General features: G+C 48.3%; 1 protein-coding gene and 1 long non-coding RNA gene across 2 annotated transcripts in view; both read right to left on the bottom strand.

Moving 5' to 3' along the window:
* Positions 1–15794, bottom strand: part of LOC144689801 (zona pellucida-like domain-containing protein 1) — a 29548-nt gene extending 13754 nt beyond the window's left edge. The window contains exons 1-5 of the mRNA XM_078557194.1: positions 15707–15794; positions 4200–4426; positions 2621–2805; positions 944–1016; positions 496–593 (exon numbers count right to left, since the gene is read on the bottom strand). Of these exons, the coding sequence (XP_078413320.1) occupies positions 496–593; positions 944–1016; positions 2621–2805; positions 4200–4426; positions 15707–15794 (671 nt within the window). The remainder of the gene's footprint in view (positions 1–495; positions 594–943; positions 1017–2620; positions 2806–4199; positions 4427–15706) is intronic.
* The window catches only part of LOC144671623 (uncharacterized), a 1108978-nt gene that overhangs the window by 223194 nt on the left and 860902 nt on the right, over positions 1–24882 (bottom strand). The gene's annotated exons all lie outside the window — the stretch shown is intronic.

Genomic DNA, 24882 nt, shown 5'->3' with positions numbered 1-24882 from the left:
TGTTGGGGGATAGGAGTCACCAGAGCTGAACCTCTCCAATATGTCTCAGGGTCACCAAATTACATCAGCTTGTTTGGACAGTTATAGTTCCTGTGCTGACATCAGCTATTGGAAGAAACTGAGATTGAAAGGTGCGCTGTTTGCAAGTCTCTAAAACAATCACAGTAATCAGAGAAAGAAACTCTTTCTTCTGGTGGGAGAGAGAAGAATGAGACGACATAATCTTAAAATTAGAGTCAGGCCGTTAAAGAGCCAAATCAGGAAGCGGTTTTTCACAAGGGATTGTGGAAATTTAGAATCCCAACTCCCAAAAAGCTGTGGACACTGGGAGGCAATTGAATCTTTCAGGTCGGAGGTGGGATAGATTTTTGTGGGAAAAGGGAAATGGAGAAAATGTGGAAAATAGAGTCGAGTTGCAGATCAGCTGTGATCTAATTGAATGTGGGACAGGCTGGAGAAGCTGAATGGCCTCTTCCTGTTCCTGTGCACACTTACTTTGCCGTTAGATTTCCAACGCTGACTTCAACATAAACCTTGTATCTGAGCGGGAGCCCTGATCCAGGGATAATCAGTGGCAAAGTGAAGCTCTCATCCTGTCCAGAATGAAACAAATGGAAATTATAAAGAAATTATAAAACCCTTGGTAGCAAACCCTGACCCTGGGAATGAGGTTGGGTGGGTTCAGGTTGTGTGAGCCGGGAGGGAATTGGGGAGGATTGTGGGGGGAGCGGCTTGGTCTTGGGGGAGGTGCTGAAACAGACCTGGAGATAAAGGTGAGAAATCTCACGGCTTCTATCCCCATGTTCTCAATGCCAACTTCACCCAAGATCTTCAATCAACCATGGATTTGAGGGGCAGGGTGTGAGAGTCACTCTGTGAGGGGGTGGTTGAGGCCCCTCAGACCTCCAATGATTAGATAGTTGTGTCTTTAATAAGAACTTACATTGTACAGCTGCAGAGTGAGGGAGCTGCTGAAGCTGCCATCACTCGCGGCCACTGCAATCGAAATCGAAGAGCTGAATAAACCAAAAAGAAAGAAACCATGAGCTGGGCAAAGTGCTTCGTGAAATCCAGTTACAAACACTTCAGTTCATGAAACACTTAGCACTGTAATCGCTGATCTGTTTACACTTTGACATGAGCACACTGTGACCTGGTTCTGCAGGGCAAGCAGTGTTTATGAGAACTCCGACAGGCGGTATGGTGACAATAGCTGATCTCGGAGAGCGTCCCGATTAACCCTGGCCCTCATATCCAGCACAAACTTTCCCCCCCTCACCGGATAATGAACAGGAAGCTGAATTATTCCCCAATCTGTGTGATTGTGAATCACCCCAAAGCAACGAACCTCACCACCCTGCACAGAAACGACCAGATAATCTCTACAATGTTGGTTCCGGGGTAAGAATTGGCCAGGACACCAAGGAGAACTCCCCTGTTCTTCTTCCAATAGTGGCTGTGGGCTCATTTCCATCCATTTGAGAGGCCTGGGAGATTCACTTTGGTAACACAGAACCTGAGTATTGCTGAAAGAAGAGACAACTTTGTCGAAGTTTTTGTCTTGCACTCATCAGGACAATTCACGAGAATACCAAATGGAAAGGGAACAACAATTGATACTGTATGAGAAGAGAGTGCTGATTGGTTGACAAGTGAATGCTGATTGGTAAAGGCATTGACATGGAAAATGCACTGGTTAATGGTGACTTGACAGTTAACTGCCAAGCATTGTTTGAAATTTAAACCAGGCAGCTTGACTCTGATTGGTCAAGGCATTGCCCTAAGAAATGAACCAGCGAATGGCTGTCACTTGTTTTGTTTAGCTGAAACAGGAGCAATGTGTGTACATGTTCTTTCTGTCTGCAAAGAACAGGGCCTGTGTATTAATATATGTAGTTTCCAGTACATGCAAATGTGGCAAATGCACCACACTGTGAACATGAGGACTGCCTTGAAGTCCAGACCGTACCCAACCAGCCCGAGCTTGCCAAACTCAAAACACAGTGTCCAACATTAGATGTGTTTCCGCGATTGGACAACATTTGCTAAATATTCCTCACTGTGCTAAAAATTACACTGAGAACCAATTTAAGATTGTCAGTCAGCCTCACAGTGTGGTACATTTGCGTGTACTGGAAGCTACATATATTAATACACAGGCCCTGTTCTTTGTAGACAGAAAGAACATGTACACACATTGCGCCTGTTTCAGCTAAACAAAACAAGTGACAGCCATTCACTGGTTCATTCCTCAGGGCAATGCCTTGACCAATCAGCAATACTCTTTCATTGTTGTTTGTGGGATCTTGCTGTGCACAAATTTCTGCTGAGTTTTTAATGTCACTTCAAAAAGTATTTCACTGCTGTAAAGCACTTTGGAACCTAATAACATTGTGAAAGCTGCTTTAGCAATGCAAACTCTTTCCTTATAACCCTGAGTAATTGCCCGGGCTCTTCCTGTTCACTGAGAAACTGCCAGGAGGCCAATTCATCAAACAATTAAATTACATTGTCGAAGAGTCATTCGGCTCGAAACGTTAACTCTGTTTCTCTCTCCACAGATGCTGTCAGACTTGCTGAGTTTTCCCAGCATTTTCTGTTTTTATTTCAGCAGACTTACATTTTGAGCTTTGTGTTGTTGAGGATATATTCGAGTGGGTACTTGCAGGAGAATTTGAAGATGTCTGGGCTGTAACTGATCACTGACACACCATTGTTTGGGGAATCAATGGAACCAGATATGACAACAGATTGGAGATTGGAAAATTGGCCCAAGGTTCCAGTTCCAGGCCCTTCATCAAGAATCTGAAACAGAGGAAGAAATGACTAAACATCAACAATTAAGAACATAAGGAATGGCAGCAGGAGGAGGTCACTCAGCCCCTCCAGCCTACCCTGCCATTCAATAAGATCACAGCTGATCTGACTGTGGCATCAACTCCACATTCCCACAGCATCCCCACATCCCATAATTCCCTCAGACTCCAAAAATCTATCAATCTCTGTCTTGAATACACTCAACAACTGAGCATTCAGAACCGTCTGGAGTAGAGAATTCCAAAGATTCACAACCTCTGAGTGGAGACAATTCTCAGACCACAAGTTCTAGACTCTGTAGCCAGGAGGAAACAGCCTCTCAGCATCAACACTGTCAAGTCCTTGAAAAACGCCATATGTTTCAATGAGATCATCTCTCATTCGCTTCTTCTGCTGGGCGAGGTTCCTAATTACTGAGGGCCCCTGGCTCATTGGTCCTCACCTGAGCCCAAAACAAATGATAACCTCACAGATTTCTGTTGTCCAGTGTCAAAGGGAATTTTTTTTTTTAATTCATTCACGGGATATTGGCATCGCTGGCAGGGCCAGCATTTATTGCCCACTCCTAATTGCCCTTGAGAAGGTGGCGGTGAGCTGCCTTCTTGAACCGCTGCAGTCCATGTGGTGTAGGTACACCCACAGTGCTGTTAGGGAGGGAGCTCCAGGATTTTGGCCCAGCGACAGTGAAGGAACGGCGATATATTTCCCAGTCAGGATGGTGAGTGACTTGGAGGGGAACTTCCAGGTGGCGGCATTCCCATCTATCTGCTGCCCTTGTCCTTCTAGGTGTTCGAGGTCATGGATTTGGAAGGTGCTGTCTAAGAAGCCTTGGTGAATTCCTGCAGTGCATCTGCTGTCACTGTGCATCGGTGATGGAGGGAGTGAGTGTTTGTGGATGGGGTGCCAATCAAGCGGGGCTGCTTTGTCCTGGATGGTGTGAAGCTTCTTGAGTGTTGTGGGAGCTGCACTCATCCAGGTAATTGGAGAGTATTCCATCACACTCCTGACTTGTGCATTGTAGATGGTGGACAGTCTTTGGGGAGACAGGAGTTGAGTTACTTGCTGCAGAATTCCCAGCCTCTGACCTGCTCTTGTAGCCACAGTTTTTATATGGCTAGTCTAGTTCAGTTTCTGATCAATGGTAACCCCACTGATGCTGATGATGGGGGATGCAGTGATGGTAATGCCATTGAATGTCAAGGAGAAATGGTTGAATTCTGTCTTCTTGGAGATGGTCACTGCCTGGCACGTGTGGCACGAATACTCCTGACTTATGCCTCGACTTAACCCTCTTCCTCCCTCTCTCTGAAACCCGTCCCCAATATGAACCACTTCCAGGTTCAAACCCACTTCATAAAAAGCAAACGCTAGGAAACACTTACTTGGAAATCATTAGAACAGCTGCTGAGGCCAGTGTCATTGATAATGAACGAATTTCGAATTAAGGGAGGACTAAGTGAACTGTCCACTTTGCCTGTACAATGTGGGTCATCATGTTGGCCATTCAGAGCTAAGGTCAAAGGATCAAAGCCGGCAAAGTGCAGAGGGCAAATGTTAATGGATAAATCGATGACCTGAACTCCACAGTTAATAGAAATGTCTTCATTTTCTGTATTGGGAAAGAACCAAGACAAAACAGAAATTAAATCATGAAGTATTACTGCAAATTCTCAATACAGAATAGAAACATAGATAATAGCCAGAAACATATCTCACAGATATACACCACACCGCTCACCTCACAGTGACACGGATATACCCCACGCCCCTCACTGTAACACTCTGATATACTCCACACCCCTCACTGTAACACTCTGATATACACCACACCCCTCACTGTAACACTCTGATATACCCCACACCCCTCACTGTAACACTCTGGTATACCAAACACCCCTTACCGTAACACTCTGATGTACCCACAACCCTCACTGCAACACTCCGATATACCCCACACCCCTCACTGTGACACTCTGATATACCCCACACCCCTCACTGTAACACTCTGATATATCCCACACCCCTCACTGTAACACTCTGATATACCCCACACCCCTCACTGTAACACTCTGATATATCCCACACCCCTCACTGTAACACTCTGATATACCCCACACCCCTCACTGTAACACTCTGATATATCCCACACCCCTCACTGTAACACTCTGATATATCCCACACCCCTCACCGTAACACTCTGATGTACCCACACCCCTCACTGTAACAGTCTGATATATCCCACACCCCTCACTGTAACACTCTGATATATCCCACACCCCTCACTGTAACACTCTGATATACCCCACACCCCTCACTGTAACACTCTGATATATCCCACATCCCTCACTGTAACACTCTGATGTACACCACACCCTCACTGTAACACTCTAATATATCCCACACCCCTCACTGTAACACTCTGGTATACCAAACACCCCTCACAGTAACACTCTGATGTACCCACAACCCTCACTGTAACACTCCGATATATCCCACGGACCTCACTGTAACAATCTGATATACCCCACACCCCTCACTGTAACACCCACACCCCTCACTGTAACACTCTGATATATCCCACACCCCTCACTGTAACACTCTGGTATACCAAACACCCCTTACCGTAACACTCTGATGTACCCACAACCCTCACTGTAACACTCCGATATACCCCACACCCCTCACTGTAACACTCTGATATACCCCACACCCCTCGCTGTAACACTCTGATATATCCCACACCCCTCACTGTAACACTCTGATATACCCCACACCCCTCACTGTATCACTCTGATATATCCCACACCCCTCACTGTAACACTCTGATATACCCCACACCCCTCACTGTAACACTCTGATGTACCCACAACCCTCACTGTAACACTCTGATATATCCCACACCCCTCACTGTAACACTCTGGTATACCAAACACCCCTCACCGTAACACTCTGATGTACCCACAACCCTCACTGTAACACTCCGATATACCCCACACCCCTCACTGTAACAGTCTGATATATCCCACACCCCTCACAGTAACATTCTGATATATCCCACACCCCTCACTGTAACACTCTGATATACCCCACACCCCTCACTGTAACACTCTGATATATCCCACACCCCTCACTGTAACACTCTGATATACCCCATATCCCTCACTGTAACACTCTGATATACCTCATTGTAACACTCTGATATACCCCAGGCCCCTCACTGTAACACCCACACCCCTCACTGTAACACTCTGATATACCCCACACCCCTCACTGTAACACTCTGATATACCCCATATCCCTCACTGTAACACTCTGATATACCTCATTGTAACACTCTGATATACCCCAGGCCCCTCACTGTAACACTCTGATATACCCCGCACCCCTCATTGTAACACTCTGATATACCAAACTCCCCTCACTGTAACACTCTGATATATCCCACACCCCTCACTGTAACACTCTGATATATCCCACACCCCTCACTGTAACACTCTGATATACCAAACTCCCCTCACTGTAACACTCTGATATACCCCACACCCCGCACTGTAACACTCTGATATACCCCACACACCTCACTGTAACACTCTGATATACTCCACACCCCTCACTATAACACTCTGATATATCCCACACCCCTTACTGTAACACTCTGATATACCCCACACCCCTCACTGTAACACTCTGATATTCCCCACACCCCTCACTGTAACACTCTGATATATCCCACACCCCTTACTGTAACACTCTGATATACCCCACACCCCTCACTGTAATACTTTGATATATCACACACCCCTCACTGTAACACCCTGATATATCCCACACCCCTCACTGTAACACTCTGATATACTCCACACCCCTCACTGTAACACTCTGATATACCCCACACCCCTCACTGTAACACTCTGATAAACCCCACAGCCCTCACTGTAACACACTGATATAGCCCACACCCCTCACTGTAACACTTGGATATATCCCACACCCCTCACTGTAACACTTGGATATATCCCACACCCCTCACTGTAACACTCTGATATACCCCACACCCCTCACTGTAACACTCCGATATACCCCACCCCTCACTGTAACACTTGGATATATCCCACACCCCCCACTGTAACACTTGGATATATCCCACACCCCTCATCGTAACACTCTGATATACCCCACACCCCTCACTGTAACACTTGGATATATCCCACACCCCTCACTGTAACACTTGGATATATCCCACACCCCTCACTGTAACACTTGGATATATCCCACACCCCTCACTGTAACACTCTGATATACCCCACACCCCTCACTGTAACACTTGGATATATCCCACACCCCTCACTGTAACACTCTGATATACCCCACACCCCACATTGTAACACTCTGATATACCCCACACCCCTCACTGTAACACTCTGATATACCCCACACCCCTCACTGTAACACTCTGATATATCCCACACCCCTCACTGTAACACTCTGATATACCCCACACCCCTCACTGTAACACTCTGATATATACCACACCCCTCACTGTAACACTTGGATATATCCCACACCCCTCATTGTAACAGTCTGATATACCCCACACCCCTCACTGTAACACTTGGATATATCCCACATCCCTCACTGTAACACTTGGATACATCCCACACCCCTCACAGTAACACTCTGATATACCCCTAACCCCTCACTGTAACACTTTGATATATCCCACACCCCTCACAGTAACACTTGGATATATCCCACACCCCTCACTGTAACACCCTGATATATCCCACACCCCTCACTGTAACACTCTGATATATCCCACACCCCTCACTGTAACACTCTGATATACCCCACACCCCTCACTGTAACACTCTGATATATCCAACACCCCTCACTGTAACACTCTGATATATCCCACACCCCTCACTGTAACACTCTGATATACCCCACACCCCTCACTGTAACACTCTGATATACCCCACACCCCTCACTGTAACACTTGGATATATCCCACACCCCTCACTGTAACACTCTGATATACCCCACACCCCTCACTGTAACACTCTGATATACCCCGCACCCCTCACTGAAACACTCTGATATATCCCACACCCCTCACTGTAACACCCTGATATACCCCACACCCCTCACTGTAACACTCTGATATACCCCACACCCCTCACTGTAACACTCTGATATACCCCACACCCCTCACTGTAACACTGATATACCCCACACCCCTCACTGTAACACTTGGATATATCCCACACCCCTCACTGTAACACTCTGATATACCCCACACCCCTCACTGTAACACTCTGATATACCCCACACCCCTCACTGTAACACTCTGATATACCCTACACCCCTCACTGTAACACTCTGATATACCCCACACCCCTCACTGTAACACTCTGATATACCCTACACCCCTCACTGTAACACTTGGATATACCCACACCCCTCGCTGTAACACCCTGATATATCCCACACCCCTCACTGTAACACTCTGATATACCCCACACCCCTCACTGTAACACTCTGATATACTCCACACCCCTCACTGTAACACTCTGATATATCCCACACCCCTCACTGTAACACTTGGATATACCCCACACCCCTCGCTGTAACACCCTGATATATCCCACACCCCTCACTGTAACACTCTGATATATCCCACACCCCTCACTGTAACACTTGGATATATCCCACACCCCTCACTGTAACACTTGGATATATCCCACACCCCTCACTGTAACACTCTGATATACCCCACACCCCTCACTGTAACACTCTGATATACCCCACACCCCTCACTGTAACACTCTGATATATCCCACACCCCCCACTGTAACACTTGGATATATCCCACACCCTTCATTGTGACAGTCTGATATACCCCACACCCCTCACTGTAACACTTGGATATATCCCACACCCCTCACTGTACACTTGGATATATCCCACACCCCTCACTGTAACACTTGGATATATCCCACACCCCTCACTGTAACACTTGGATATATCCCACACCCCTCACTGTAACACTCTGATATACCCCACACCCCTCACTGTAACACTCTGATATATCCCACACCCCTCACTGTAACACTCTGATATATCCCACACCCCTCACTGTAACACTCTGATATACCCCACACCCCACACTGTAACACTCTGATATACCCCACACCCCTCACTGTAACACTCTGATATACCCCACATCCCTCACTGTAACACTTGGATATATCCCACACCCCTCACTGTAACACTCAGATATACCCCACACCCCTCACTGTAACACTCTGTTAAACCCCACACCCCTCACTGTAACACACTGATATACCCCACACCCCTCACTGTAACACTTGGATATATCCCACACCCCTCACTGTAACACTTGGATATATCCCACACCCCTCACTGTAACACTCTGATATACCCCACACCCCTCACTGTAACACTCCGATATACCCCACCCCTCACTGTAACACTTGGATATATCCCACACCCCCCACTGTAACACTTGGATATATCCCACACCCCTCATCGTAACACTCTGATATACCCCACACCCCTCACTGTAACACTTGGATATATCCCACACCCCTCACTGTAACACTTGGATATATCCCACACCCCTCACTGTAACACTTGGATATATCCCTCACCCCTCACTGTAACACTCTGATATACCCCACACCCCTCACTGTAACACTTGGATATATCCCACACCCCTCACTGTAACACTCTGATATACCCCACACCCCACACTGTAACACTCTGATATACCCCACACCCCTCACTGTAACACTCTGATATACCCCACACCCCTCACTGTAACACTCTGATATATCCCACACCCCTCACTGTAACACTCTGATATACCCCACACCCCTCACTGTAACACTCTGATATACCCCACACCCCTCACTGTAACACTCTGATATACCCCACACCCCTCACTGTAACACTCTGATATACCCTACACCCCTCACTGTAACACTCTGATATACCCAACACCCCTCACTGTAACACTCTGATATACCCTACACCCCTCACTGTAACACTTGGATATACCCACACCCCTCGCTGTAACACCCTGATATATCCCACACCCCTCACTGTAACACTCTGATATACCCCACACCCCTCACTGTAACACTCTGATATACTCCACACCCCTCACTGTAACACTCTGATATATCCCACACCCCTCACTGTAACACTTGGATATACCCCACACCCCTCGCTGTAACACCCTGATATATCCCACACCCCTCGCTGTAACACTCTGATATATCCCACACCCCTCACTGTAACACTCTGATATATCCCACACCCCTCACTGTAACACTCTGATATACCCCACACCCCTCACTGTAACACTCTGATATACCCCACACCCCTCACTGTAACACTCTGATATATCCAACACCCCTCACTGTAACACTCTGATATATCCCACACCCCTCACTGTAACACTCTGATATACCCCACACCCCTCACTGTAACACTCTGATATACCCCACACCCCTCACTGTAACACTTGGATATATCCCACACCCCTCACTGTAACACTCTGATATACCCCACACCCCTCACTGTAACACTCTGATATACCCCACACCCCTCACTGTAACACTCTGATATACCCCACACCCCTCACTGTAACACTCTGATATACCCTACACCCCTCACTGTAACACTCTGATATACCCCACACCCCTCACTGTAACACTCTGATATACCCTACACCCCTCACTGTAACACTTGGATATACCCACACCCCTCGCTGTAACACCCTGATATATCCCACACCCCTCACTGTAACACTCTGATATACCCCACACCCCTCACTGTAACACTCTGATATACTCCACACCCCTCACTGTAACACTCTGATATACCCCACACCCCTCACTGTAACACTCTGATATATCCAACACCCCTCACTGTAACACTCTGATATATCCCACACCCCTCACTGTAACACTCTGATATACCCCACACCCCTCACTGTAACACTCTGATATACCCCACACCCCTCACTGTAACACTTGGATATATCCCACACCCCTCACTGTAACACTCTGATATACCCCACACCCCTCACTGTAACACTCTGATATACCCCACACCCCTCACTGTAACACTCTGATATACCCCACACCCCTCACTGTAACACTCTGATATACCCTACACCCCTCACTGTAACACTCTGATATACCCCACACCCCTCACTGTAACACTCTGATATACCCTACACCCCTCACTGTAACACTTGGATATATCCCACACCCCCCACTGTAACACTTGGATATATCCCACACCCCTCATCGTAACACTCTGATATACCCCACACCCCTCACTGTAACACTTGGATATATCCCACACCCCTCACTGTAACACTTGGATATATCCCACACCCCTCACTGTAACACTTGGATATATCCCACACCCCTCACTGTAACACTCTGATATACCCCACACCCCTCACTGTAACACTTGGATATATCCCACACCCCTCACTGTAACACTCTGATATACCCCACACCCCTCATTGTAACACTCTGATATACCCCACACCCCTCACTGTAACACTCTGATATACCCCACACCCCTCACTGTAACACTCTGATATATCCCACACCCCTCACTGTAACACTCTGATATACCCCACACCCCTCACTGTAACACTCTGATATATACCACACCCCTCACTGTAACACTTGGATATATCCCACACCCCTCATTGTAACAGTCTGATATACCCCACACCCCTCACTGTAACACTTGGATATATCCCACATCCCTCACTGTAACACTTGGATACATCCCACACCCCTCACAGTAACACTCTGATATACCCCTAACCCCTCACTGTAACACTTTGATATATCCCACACCCCTCACAGTAACACTTGGATATATCCCACACCCCTCACTGTAACACCCTGATATATCCCACACCCCTCACTGTAACACTCTGATATATCCCACACCCCTCACTGTAACACTCTGATATACCCCACACCCCTCACTGTAACACTCTGATATATCCAACACCCCTCACTGTAACACTCTGATATATCCCACACCCCTCACTGTAACACTCTGATATACCCCACACCCCTCACTGTAACACTCTGATATACCCCACACCCCTCACTGTAACACTTGGATATATCCCACACCCCTCACTGTAACACTCTGATATACCCCACACCCCTCACTGTAACACTCTGATATACCCCGCACCCCTCACTGAAACACTCTGATATATCCCACACCCCTCACTGTAACACCCTGATATACCCCACACCCCTCACTGTAACACTCTGATATACCCCACACCCCTCACTGTAACACTCTGATATACCCCACACCCCTCACTGTAACACTGATATACCCCACACCCCTCACTGTAACACTTGGATATATCCCACACCCCTCACTGTAACACTCTGATATACCCCACACCCCTCACTGTAACACTCTGATATACCCCACACCCCTCACTGTAACACTCTGATATACCCTACACCCCTCACTGTAACACTCTGATATACCCCACACCCCTCACTGTAACACTCTGATATACCCTACACCCCTCACTGTAACACTTGGATATACCCACACCCCTCGCTGTAACACCCTGATATATCCCACACCCCTCACTGTAACACTCTGATATACCCCACACCCCTCACTGTAACACTCTGATATACTCCACACCCCTCACTGTAACACTCTGATATATCCCACACCCCTCACTGTAACACTTGGATATACCCCACACCCCTCGCTGTAACACCCTGATATATCCCACACCCCTCACTGTAACACTCTGATATATCCCACACCCCTCACTGTAACACTTGGATATATCCCACACCCCTCACTGTAACACTTGGATATATCCCACACCCCTCACTGTAACACTCTGATATACCCCACACCCCTCACTGTAACACTCTGATATACCCCACACCCCTCACTGTAACACTCTGATATATCCCACACCCCCCACTGTAACACTTGGATATATCCCACACCCTTCATTGTGACAGTCTGATATACCCCACACCCCTCACTGTAACACTTGGATATATCCCACACCCCTCACTGTACACTTGGATATATCCCACACCCCTCACTGTAACACTTGGATATATCCCACACCCCTCACTGTAACACTTGGATATATCCCACACCCCTCACTGTAACACTCTGATATACCCCACACCCCTCACTGTAACACTCTGATATATCCCACACCCCTCACTGTAACACTCTGATATATCCCACACCCCTCACTGTAACACTCTGATATACCCCACACCCCACACTGTAACACTCTGATATACCCCACACCCCTCACTGTAACACTCTGATATACCCCACATCCCTCACTGTAACACTTGGATATATCCCACACCCCTCACTGTAACACTCAGATATACCCCACACCCCTCACTGTAACACTCTGTTAAACCCCACACCCCTCACTGTAACACACTGATATACCCCACACCCCTCACTGTAACACTTGGATATATCCCACACCCCTCACTGTAACACTTGGATATATCCCACACCCCTCACTGTAACACTCTGATATACCCCACACCCCTCACTGTAACACTCCGATATACCCCACCCCTCACTGTAACACTTGGATATATCCCACACCCCCCACTGTAACACTTGGATATATCCCACACCCCTCATCGTAACACTCTGATATACCCCACACCCCTCACTGTAACACTTGGATATATCCCACACCCCTCACTGTAACACTTGGATATATCCCACACCCCTCACTGTAACACTTGGATATATCCCTCACCCCTCACTGTAACACTCTGATATACCCCACACCCCTCACTGTAACACTTGGATATATCCCACACCCCTCACTGTAACACTCTGATATACCCCACACCCCACACTGTAACACTCTGATATACCCCACACCCCTCACTGTAACACTCTGATATACCCCACACCCCTCACTGTAACACTCTGATATATCCCACACCCCTCACTGTAACACTCTGATATACCCCACACCCCTCACTGTAACACTCTGATATACCCCACACCCCTCACTGTAACACTCTGATATACCCCACACCCCTCACTGTAACACTCTGATATACCCTACACCCCTCACTGTAACACTCTGATATACCCAACACCCCTCACTGTAACACTCTGATATACCCTACACCCCTCACTGTAACACTTGGATATACCCACACCCCTCGCTGTAACACCCTGATATATCCCACACCCCTCACTGTAACACTCTGATATACCCCACACCCCTCACTGTAACACTCTGATATACTCCACACCCCTCACTGTAACACTCTGATATATCCCACACCCCTCACTGTAACACTTGGATATACCCCACACCCCTCGCTGTAACACCCTGATATATCCCACACCCCTCGCTGTAACACTCTGATATATCCCACACCCCTCACTGTAACACTCTGATATATCCCACACCCCTCACTGTAACACTCTGATATACCCCACACCCCTCACTGTAACACTCTGATATACCCCACACCCCTCACTGTAACACTCTGATATATCCAACACCCCTCACTGTAACACTCTGATATATCCCACACCCCTCACTGTAACACTCTGATATACCCCACACCCCTCACTGTAACACTCTGATATACCCCACACCCCTCACTGTAACACTTGGATATATCCCACACCCCTCACTGTAACACTCTGATATACCCCACACCCCTCACTGTAACACTCTGATATACCCCACACCCCTCACTGTAACACTCTGATATACCCCACACCCCTCACTGTAACACTCTGATATACCCTACACCCCTCACTGTAACACTCTGATATACCCCACACCCCTCACTGTAACACTCTGATATACCCTACACCCCTCACTGTAACACTTGGATATACCCACACCCCTCGCTGTAACACCCTGATATATCCCACACCCCTCACTGTAACACTCTGATATACCCCACACCCCTCACTGTAACACTCTGATATACTCCACACCCCTCACTGTAACACTCTGATATACCCCACACCCCTCACTGTAACACTCTGATATATCCAACACCCCTCACTGTAACACTCTGATATATCCCACACCCCTCACTGTAACACTCTGATATACCCCACACCCCTCACTGTAACACTCTGATATACCCCACACCCCTCACTGTAACACTTGGATATATCCCACACCCCTCACTGTAACACTCTGATATACCCCACACCCCTCACTGTAACACTCTGATATACCCCACACCCCTCACTGTAACACTCTGATATACCCCACACCCCTCACTGTAACACTCTGATATACCCTACACCCCTCACTGTAACACTCTGATATACCCCACACCCCTCACTGTAACACTCTGATATACCCTACACCCCTCACTGTAACACTTGGATATACCAACACCCCTCGCTGTAACACCCTGATATATCCCACACCCCTCACTGTAACACTCTGATATACCCCACACCCCTCACTGTAACACTCTGATATACTCCACACCCCTCACTGTAACACTCTGATATATCCCACACCCCTCACTGTAACACTTGGATATACCCCACACCCCTCGCTGTAACACCCTGATATATCCCACACCCCTCACTGTAACACTCTGATATATCCCACACCCCTCACTGTAACACTCTGATATACCCCACACCCCTCACTGTAACACTCTGATATATCCCACACCCCTCACTGCAACACTTGGATATACCCCACACCCCTCACTGTAACACTCTGATATACCCCACACCCCTCGCTGTAACACCCTGATATATCCCACACCCTCATTATCGTTCCAGTTACCTGAGTTCCTGTTATACTGGGCATCACAAATGTAATTAGCCTGGGAGTCTTGAATCAGAAACGGAAGAAGTGAGATGGAGAATAACATCGTGACCGAGCTGGCCATGTCTGTGGGGAAGATGAAAGGAATGATTAAAATATCATTGAGCAGAATTCCCCCCTTTACATTAAGGCTCTATTCCGATTCCATCTCTCCTCCTGCTGGAGCCGGGATTGGTGTGAAATTCACTTGAAATGGGCGCAGAGCGGAGTGACTCCTTCCTCCTTACCTGTCCAAGGGATCACTGGATCATCCAGAATCCAGTGGGTCTTTCCGTGTGGGACGGACCCTGTCTAGGACAGCCCAGATTCCACTTGCGCCCCGTGTCTTGGGGAGCTATCGCAGGCGGCTGATGTGTGGGTGCATATTTTGCTTCTGTCTTCAGTATAGAGGATTCAAAAAACATTCCAGTAATAGCTGTAAATCAGGAGGGGGAGGGGAGAGGGGAACTTGGTGAAATTACAATCACTAGGGAAGTGGTATTGAGCAAACTGATGGAGCTGTGGGCTGACAAGTCTCCAGGTCCAGATGGACTTCATCCTAGGGTCTTAAAAGAGATGGCTAATGACAGTGCAGCACTCCCTCAGTACTGACCCTCTGACAGTGCAGCACTCCCTCAGTACTGACCCTCTGACAGTGCAGCACTCCCTCAGTACTGACCCTCTGACAGTGCAGCACTCCCTCAGTACTGACCCTCTGACAGTGCAGCACTCCCTCAGTACTGACCCTCTGACAGTGCAGCACTCCCTCAGTACTGACCCTCTGACAGTGCAGCACTCCCTCAGTACTGACCCTCTGACAGTGCAGCACTCCCTCAGTACTGACCCTCTGACAGTGCAGCACTCCCTCAGTACTGACTCTCCGACAGTGCCGCACTCCCTCAGTACTGACCCTCTGACAGCACAGCGCTCCCTCAGTACTGACCCTCCAAAAGTGCAGCACTCCCTCAGTACAGACCCTCTGACAGTGCAGCGTTCTCTCAGTACTGACCCTCTGACAGTGCAGCACTCCCTCAATACTGACCCTGTGACAGTGCAGCACTCCCTCAGTACTGACCCTTTGACAGTGCAGCACTCCCTCAGTACTGACCCTCTGACAGTGCAGCACTCCCTCAGTACTGACCCTCTGACAGTGCAGCGTTCCCTCAGTACTGACCCTCTGACTGCAGCACTCCCTCAATACTGACCCTCTGACAGCGCAGCGCTCCCTCAGCACTGACCCTCTGACAGTGCAGCACTCCCTCAGTACTGACCCTCTGACAGTGCAGCACTCCCTCAGTACTGACTCTCTGGCAGTGCAGCACTCCCTCAGTACTGACTCTCTGACAGTGCAGCACTCCCTCAGTACTGACCCTCTGACAGTGCAGCACTCCCTCAGTACTGACCCACTGACAGTGCAGCACTCCCTCAGTACTGACCCTCTGACAGTGCAGCACTGCCTCAGTACTGACCCTCTGACAGTGCAGCACTCCCTCAGTATGGCACTGGGAATGTCAGCCTGGATGATGCACTCGTGTGTTGAGTGGGACTGAACCCGTGACCTATTCGCCTCAGAAGCCAGAATGCTGCAAACTGAGGCACGATTGCCACTGACGATCTGAGCTGTGAAATTCCTGTTTTTGATTTTCAATTAACATTTGTCCTATTTTTCAGACTTCACTCTATTGCTTAAAAGAAACACATCCCTGTTCTGTCTCATTTTAACATTTACATGCTAATTTCACAACTTATCTATGTTCCTGTTTCTTGCTTTTGTCCCTTTGTAAATATAACTATAGAAGTAAATTACTTTATCTATTTAAATGCTATTGCAATAAAGTTTGACAAATTACTGATCCGGTACCTGTGGCTGATCGGGTCTCCCACAGTCACTGACTCAATATCAGGAATTTATAACCAACATCAAAACAAAACAGTTCTCCAGATCAGTTTCATTGGGAATATTCAATATCTTAAAGAACAATGTGCACAGGAAGACCATCGTCCCTCCTGGCCTCTAACACACCTTGTTTCTTAATCCTCTACCTTGAATTATTCGGAGCTCTAAACTTCCTGCTTATCTGTTCTCCACAGGAGTTACTGGCTTTGACCGAGGGGCCGTCCAGATCACTGGCCACAGGCAGATTGACCACATGACACAGCCACACAACCCAAGCTCATCCTGTCCCCTTCTCATGTCCACACAAACACTCATTTGATAAAGTCCCACAATAAAGGTTATTGTGGAAAATAACAGCTCATGGTGTTGGGGGTAACATGTTAGCATTGAGAGAAGATTGGCTAGCTAACAGGAAGCAGAGAGTTGGCATAAATGGGCCTTTTTCAGGTTGGCAGGATGTAACGGGTGGTGTGCCACAGGGATCAGAGCTGGGGCTTGCATGAAGGGGCTGATGGTGTGGTTGCCAAATTTGCTGATGACACAAAGATAGGTGGGAAAGTAAGTTGTGAAGAGGACATAAGGAGGCTGCAAAAGGACATCGAGAGGTTAAGTGAGTGGGCAAAGATCTGGCAAATAATGTCGAAAAATGTGAAATTGTCCATTTTGGCAGGAAGAATAAAAAAGAAGCCTATTATCTGAATGATGAGAGATCGTAGAGCTCTGAGATGCAGAGGGATCTGGGTGTCCTAGTGCATGAATGGCAAAAGGCTAATGCAAGTACAGCAAGTAATTAGGAAAGCTAATAGAATGTTGTCATTTATTGCGTATGGAATTGAATACAAAAGTAGGGAGGTTATGCTTCAGGTGTACAGGGCGCTGGTGAGACCACATCTGGAATACTGTGTACAATATTGGTCACCTTATTTAAGGAAGGATTTAAATACTTTGGAAGCAGTTCAGAGAAGGATTACTAGACTAATACCTGGAATGGGTGGGTTGTCTTACGAGGAAAGGCTGGGCAGGTTAGGCCTGTATCCGCTGGAGTTCAGAAGAGTAAGAGACGATTTGATCGACCTTTAAGATCCTGAGGGGTCTTGACAGGGTGGATGTGGAGAGGATGTTTCCTCTTGTGGGAGAATCTAGAACTAGGGGTCACTGTTTAAAAATAAGGGGTCGCTCATTTAAAACAGAGATGAGGAGAATTTTTTTCTCTCAGAGGGTCGTGAGTCTTTGGAACTCTCTTCCTCAAAAGGCAGTGGAAGCAGAGTCTTTGAATATTTTTAAGGCAGAGGTGGATAGATTCTTGGTAAGCAAGGGGGTGATAGTTTACTGGGGGTAGGCAGGGTGAAGATTTCAGGTTACTCTCAGAGCAGCCATGATCCTATTGAATGGCGGAGCAGGCTTGAAGGGCTGAATGGCCTCCTCGTGCTCCTAGTTCATATGTTCGTTTCTGTGGTTGCCTGCATTCTCACACTGAGGATGAGGGGAAAGGGGATGTTGTGGGGTAGGGTTGGAGGTACACAATTGTGCGAGGGGTCTATGTTCAGGATTGCTACATGGCCAGTGGGTGGTCCACAATCCTGCATCCTCTCCGCTTCTCATCAGGCTGTTTTAAATCAGTCTCCGAGAATGGAACATTTCCTGACACCAGACACCAAATGCAGCAAAACAGAGAAATATCTCCTCAAAGAGACCAGAATGATGCATCCCAGGAGGAAGCCTAATGTTTATTGCTGAACAACATTAAAGGATCTTACTCTGTATCTAACCCCATCCTTTACCTGTCCTGCGAGTGTTTGATGGGGACGATGTAGAGGGAGCTTTACTCTGTATCTAACCCATGCTGTACCTGTCCTGGGAGTGTTTGATGGGGACGATGTAGAGGGAGCATTACTGTGTATCTAACGTCGTGCTGTACCTGCCCTGGGATTGTTTAATGGAGACCGTGTAGAGGCACCTTTACTCTGTATCTAACCCCGTGCTGTAGATGCCCTGGAGAGTTTGATGGGGACGGTATAGAGGGAGGTTTACTCTGTATCTAACCCCGTGCTTTACCTGTCCTGGGAGTGTTTGATGGGAACGCTGTAGAGGGAGCTTTACTCTGTATCTAACCCCGTGCTGTACCTGTCCTGGGAGTGGTTGATGGGGACCATGTCGAGGTAGCTTCTAACCCTGTTGCTGTACCTGTCCTGTGAGTGTTTGATGGGGACCGTGTAGAGGGAGCTTTAGTCTATATCTAACCGCGTGCTGGACCTGCCCTGGGAGTGTTCGATGGGGGCAGTGTAGGGGGAGCTTTAGTCTGTATCTTACCCCGTGCTGTACCTGTCCTGGGAGTGTTTGATGGGGACGCTGTAGATGGATCTTTACACTGTATCTAACCCCGTGCTGTACCTGCCCTGGGAATGTTTGATGGTGACGGTGTAGGGGGAGATTTTCTCTGTATCTAACCCCGTGCTGTACCTGTCCTGGGAGTGTTTGATGGGGTCGGTGTAGAGGGAGCTTCACTCTGTAACTAACCCTGTGCTGTACCTGCCCTGGGAGTGTTTGATGGGGACGGGGTAGAGGGAGCTTCACTCTGTAACTAACCCTGTGCTGTATCTGTCCTGGGAGTGTTTGATGGAGACGGTATAGTGGGAGCTTTACTCTGTATCTAACCCCGTGGTGTACCTGTCCTGGAAGTGTTTGATGGGGACAGTGTAGAGGGAGCTTTACTCTGTATCTAACCCCGGGCTGTACCTGTCCTGGGAGTGTTTGATAGGGACAGTGTCCAGGCAGCTTTTCTCTGTATCAAACCCCGTGCTGTACCTGCCCTGGGAGTGCTTGATGGTGACAGTCTAGTGGGATCTTTACTTTGTATCTAACCATATGCTGTACCTGTCCTGGCAGTGTTTGATGGGCACAGTGTAGAGGGAGATTCTAACCCTTTGCTATACCTGTCCTGGGAGTGTTTGATGGGGACAGTGTAGAGGGAGCTTTACTCTGTATCTAACCCCATGCTGTACCTGCCCTGGGAGTGTTTGATGGGGACAGTGTATAGGGTGATTTACTCTGTATTTCACCCCGTGCTGTACCTGCCCTGGAAGTGTTTGATGGGGACAGTGTAGAGGGAGATTTACTCTGTATCTAACCCCGTGCTGCACCTGTCCTGGGAATGTTTGATGGGGACCGGGTAGAGTGAGCTTTACTCTGTATCTAACCCCGTGATGTACCTGCCCTGGGACTGTTTGATGGGGACGGCGTAGAGGGAGCTTTACTCTGTATCTAACCCCGTGCTGTACCTGTCCTGGGAGTGTTTGATGGGGACAGTGTAGAGGCAGCTTTACTCTGTATCTAACCTCGTGCTGTAGCTGCACAGGGAGTGTTTGATGGGAACGGTGTAGAGGTAGCTTCTAACCATGTTGCTGTAACTGTCCTGGGAGTGTTTGAAGGGGACGGTGTAGAGGGAGCTTTACTCTGTATCTAACCCCGTGCTGTACCTGTCCTGGGAGTGTTTGATGGGGACAGTGTAGAGGCAGCTTTACTCTGTATCTAACCCCGTGCTGCACCTGCCCTGTAAGTGTTTGATGGGGACAGTGTAGAGGGAGCTTTACTCTGTATCTAACCCCGTGCTGTACCTGTCCTGGGAGTGTTTGATGGGGACAGTGTAGAGGGAGCTTTACTCTGTATCTAACCCCGTGCTGTACCTGTCCTGGGAGTGTATGTTGCAGATGGTCTAGAGGGAGATTTACTCTGTATCTAACCCCGTGCTGCACCTGTCCTGTAAGTGTTTGATGGGGACGGTGTAGAGGAAGATTTACTCTGTATCTAACCCCGTGCTGTAACTGCCCTGGGAGTGTTTGATGGGGACGGTGTAGAGGAAGGTTTACTCTGTATCTAGCCCTGTGCTGTACCTGTCCTGGGAGTGTTTGATGGTTTTGTTGAAGAGAGAGATTTACTCTGTATCTAACCCTGTGCTGTACCTGTCCTGGGAATGTTTGATGGGGACAGTGTAGAGGGAGCTTCACTCTATATCTAACCCCGTGCTGTACTTATCCTAGGAGTGTTTGATGGGGACAGTGTAGTGAGATGTTTACTCTGTATCTAACTCTATGCTGTACCTGTCCTGGGAGTGTTTCATGGGTACGGTGTAGAGGGAGATTTACTCTGTATGTAACCCCGTGTTGTACGTGCCCTGGGAGTGTTTGTTGGGGACAGTGTAGAGGGATCTTTACTCAGTATCGAACCTCGTGCTGTACCTGCTCTGGGAGTGTTTGATGGGGTTGTTGAAGAGGGAGCTTTACTCTGTATTTAATAGGTGCTTTACATGACCCTAGGATTGTTTGATGGGGACTGTGTAGAGGAAGCTTTACTCTGCTTCTAACCCCAAGCTGTACCTGCCCTGTGAGTGTTTGATGGGGACGGCGTAGAGGGAGCTTTACTCTGTATCTAACCACGTGTGTAGCTGCCCTGGGAGTGTTTGATGGGAACGGTGTAGAGGTAGCTTCTAACCCTGTTGCTGTAACTGACCTGGGAGTGTATGTTCCGGATGGACTAGAGGGAGCTTTACTCTGTATCTAGGCCTGTGCTATACCTACTTTGGGAGTGTTTGATGGGGACGGTGTAGAGGGAGATTTTCTCTGTATCTAACCCCATGGTGTAAAAGCCATGGGAGTGTTTGTTGGGGACAGTCTGGAGGGATCTTTACTCTGTATCTAACTCCGTGCTGTACCTGTCCTGGGAGTGTTTGATGGCGACGGTGTAGAGGGAGCTTCACTCTGTATCTAACCCCGTGCTGTACTTTCTCTGGGAGTGTTTGGCGGGGTTATTGAAGAGGGAGCTTTATTCTGTATCTAACCCTGTGCTGTACTTGTCCTGGGAGTGTTTGATGGGGACAGTGTAGTGGAATCTTTACTCTGTATCGAACCTCGTGCTGTACCTCCTCTGGGAGTGTTTAATGGGGTAGTTGAAGAGGGAGCCTTACTCTGTATCTAACCCGGTGCTTTACGTGCCCCTAGGATTGTTTGATGGGGACAGTGTAGAGGGAGCTTTACTCTAGATGTAAACCCTTACTGTACCTGCCCTGGGAGTGTATGTTGCGTATGGTCTAGAGAGAGCTTTACTCTGTATCTAACCCCGTGCTGTACCTGCCCTGGGAGTGTTTAATGGGGGATGTGTAGAGGGAGCTTCACTCTGTATCTAACGCTCGCTGTACTTGTCCTGGGAGCGTTTGTTGGGGACAGTGTAGAGGGATCTTTACTCAGTATCGAACCTCGTGCTGTACCTGTCCTGGGAGTGTTTGATGGGAACGGTGTAGAGGTAGCTTCTAACCCTGTTGCTGTACCTGTCCTAGGAGTGTTTGAATGGAACGGGTAGAGTGAGATTTACTCTGTTTCTAACCCCGTGTGGTACCTGTCCTGGGAGTGTTTGATGGGGACGGTGTAGAGGGAGCTTTACTCTGTATCTAACCCCGTGCTGTACCTGTCCTGGGAGCGTTTGTTGAGGACAGTGTAGAGGGATCTTTACTCAGTATCGAACCTCGTGCTGTAGCTGTTCTGGGAGTGTTTGATGGGAACGGTGTAGAGGGAGCTTTACTCTGTATCTAACCCCGTGCTGTACCTGTCCTGGGAGTGTTTGATGGGAACGGTGTATAGGTAGCTTCTAACCCTGTTGCTGTACCTGTCCTGGGAGTGTTTGATGGGGACAGTGTAGAGGGAGATTTTCTCTGTATCTAACCCCATGCTGTACAAGCCATGGGAGTGTTTGTTGGGGACAGTCTGGAGGGATCTTTACTCTGTATCTAACTCCGTGCTGTACCTGTCCTGGGAGTGTTTGATGGGGACAGTGTAGAGGGAGCTTTACTCTGTATCTAACCCTGTGCTGTACCTGCCCTGGGAGTGTTTGATGGGGACAGTGTAGTGGGATCTTTATTCTGTATCTAACCCCATGCTGTACCTGCCCTGGGAGTGTTTCGTGGGTACGTTACAGAGGGAGATTTACTCTGTATCTAACCCCGTGCTGTACCTGTCCTGGGAGCGTTTGTTGGGGACAGTGTAGAGGGATCTTTACTCAGTATCGAACCTCGTGCTGTACCTGTCCTGGGAGTGTTTGATGGGAACGGTGTAGAGAGTGCTTTACTCTGTATCTAACCTCGTGCTGTACCTGTCCTGGGAGTGTTTGATGGGAACAGTGTATAGGTAGCTTCTAACCCTGTTGCTGTACCTGTCCTAGGAGTGTTTGAATGGAACGGGTAGAGTGAGCTTTACTCTGTTTCTAACCCCGTGTTGTACCTGTCCTGGGAGTGTTTGATGGAGGCGGTGTAGAGGGAGCTTTACTCTGTATCTAACCCCGTGCTGTACCTGTCCTGGGAGCGTTTGTTGAGGACAGTGTAGAGGGATCTTTACTCAGTATCGAACCTCGTGCTGTAGCTGTTCTGGGAGTGTTTGATGGGAACGGTGTAGAGGGAGCTTTACTCTGTATCTAACCCCGTGCTGTACCTGTCCTGGGAGTGTTTGATGGGAACGGTGTATAGGTAGCTTCTAACCCTGTTGCTGTACCTGTCCTGGGAGTGTTTGATGGGAACGGGTAGAGTGAGCTTTACTCTGTTTCTAACCCCGTGTGGTACCTGTCCTGGGAGTGTTTGATGGGGACGGCGTAGAGGGAGATTTTCTCTGTATCTAACCCCATGCTGTACAAGCCATGGGAGTGTTTGTTGGGGACAGTCTGGAGGGATCTTTACTCTGTATCTAACTCCGTGCTGTACCTGTCCTGGGAGTGTTTGATGGGGACAGTGTAGAGGGAGCTTTACTCTGTATCTAACCCTGTGCTGTACCTGCCCTGGGAGTGTTTGATGGGGACAGTGTAGTGGGATCTTTATTCTGTATCTAACCCCGTGCTGTACCTGCCCTGGGAGTGTTTCATGGGTACGTTGCAGAGGGAGATTTACTCTGTATCTAACCCCGTGCTGTACCTGTCCTGGGAGTGTTTGTTGGGGACAGTGTAGAGGGATCTTTACTCTGTATCGAACCTCGTGCTGTACCTCCTCTGGGAGTGTTTGATGGGGTAGTTGAAGAGGGAGATTTACTCTGTATCTAACCCGGTGCTTTACGTGCCCCTAGGATCGTTTGATGGGGACTGTGTAGAGGGAGCTTTACTCTGCAGCTAAACCCTTACTGTACCTGCCCTGGGAGTGTTTGATGTGGGCAGTGTAGCGGGAGCTTTACTGTGTCTCTAACCCCGTGCTGTAGCTGTCTTGGGAGTGTTTGATGGGGCCGGTGTAGAA

Source organism: Cetorhinus maximus, chromosome 2 (genome assembly GCF_964194155.1).
Source record: "Cetorhinus maximus chromosome 2, sCetMax3.hap1.1, whole genome shotgun sequence".
Classification (NCBI taxonomy): Eukaryota; Metazoa; Chordata; class Chondrichthyes; order Lamniformes; family Cetorhinidae; genus Cetorhinus; species Cetorhinus maximus.
The sequence above is the reverse complement of the archived record's forward strand: the minus strand, read 5'-3'. Positions and strand labels throughout refer to the sequence as shown.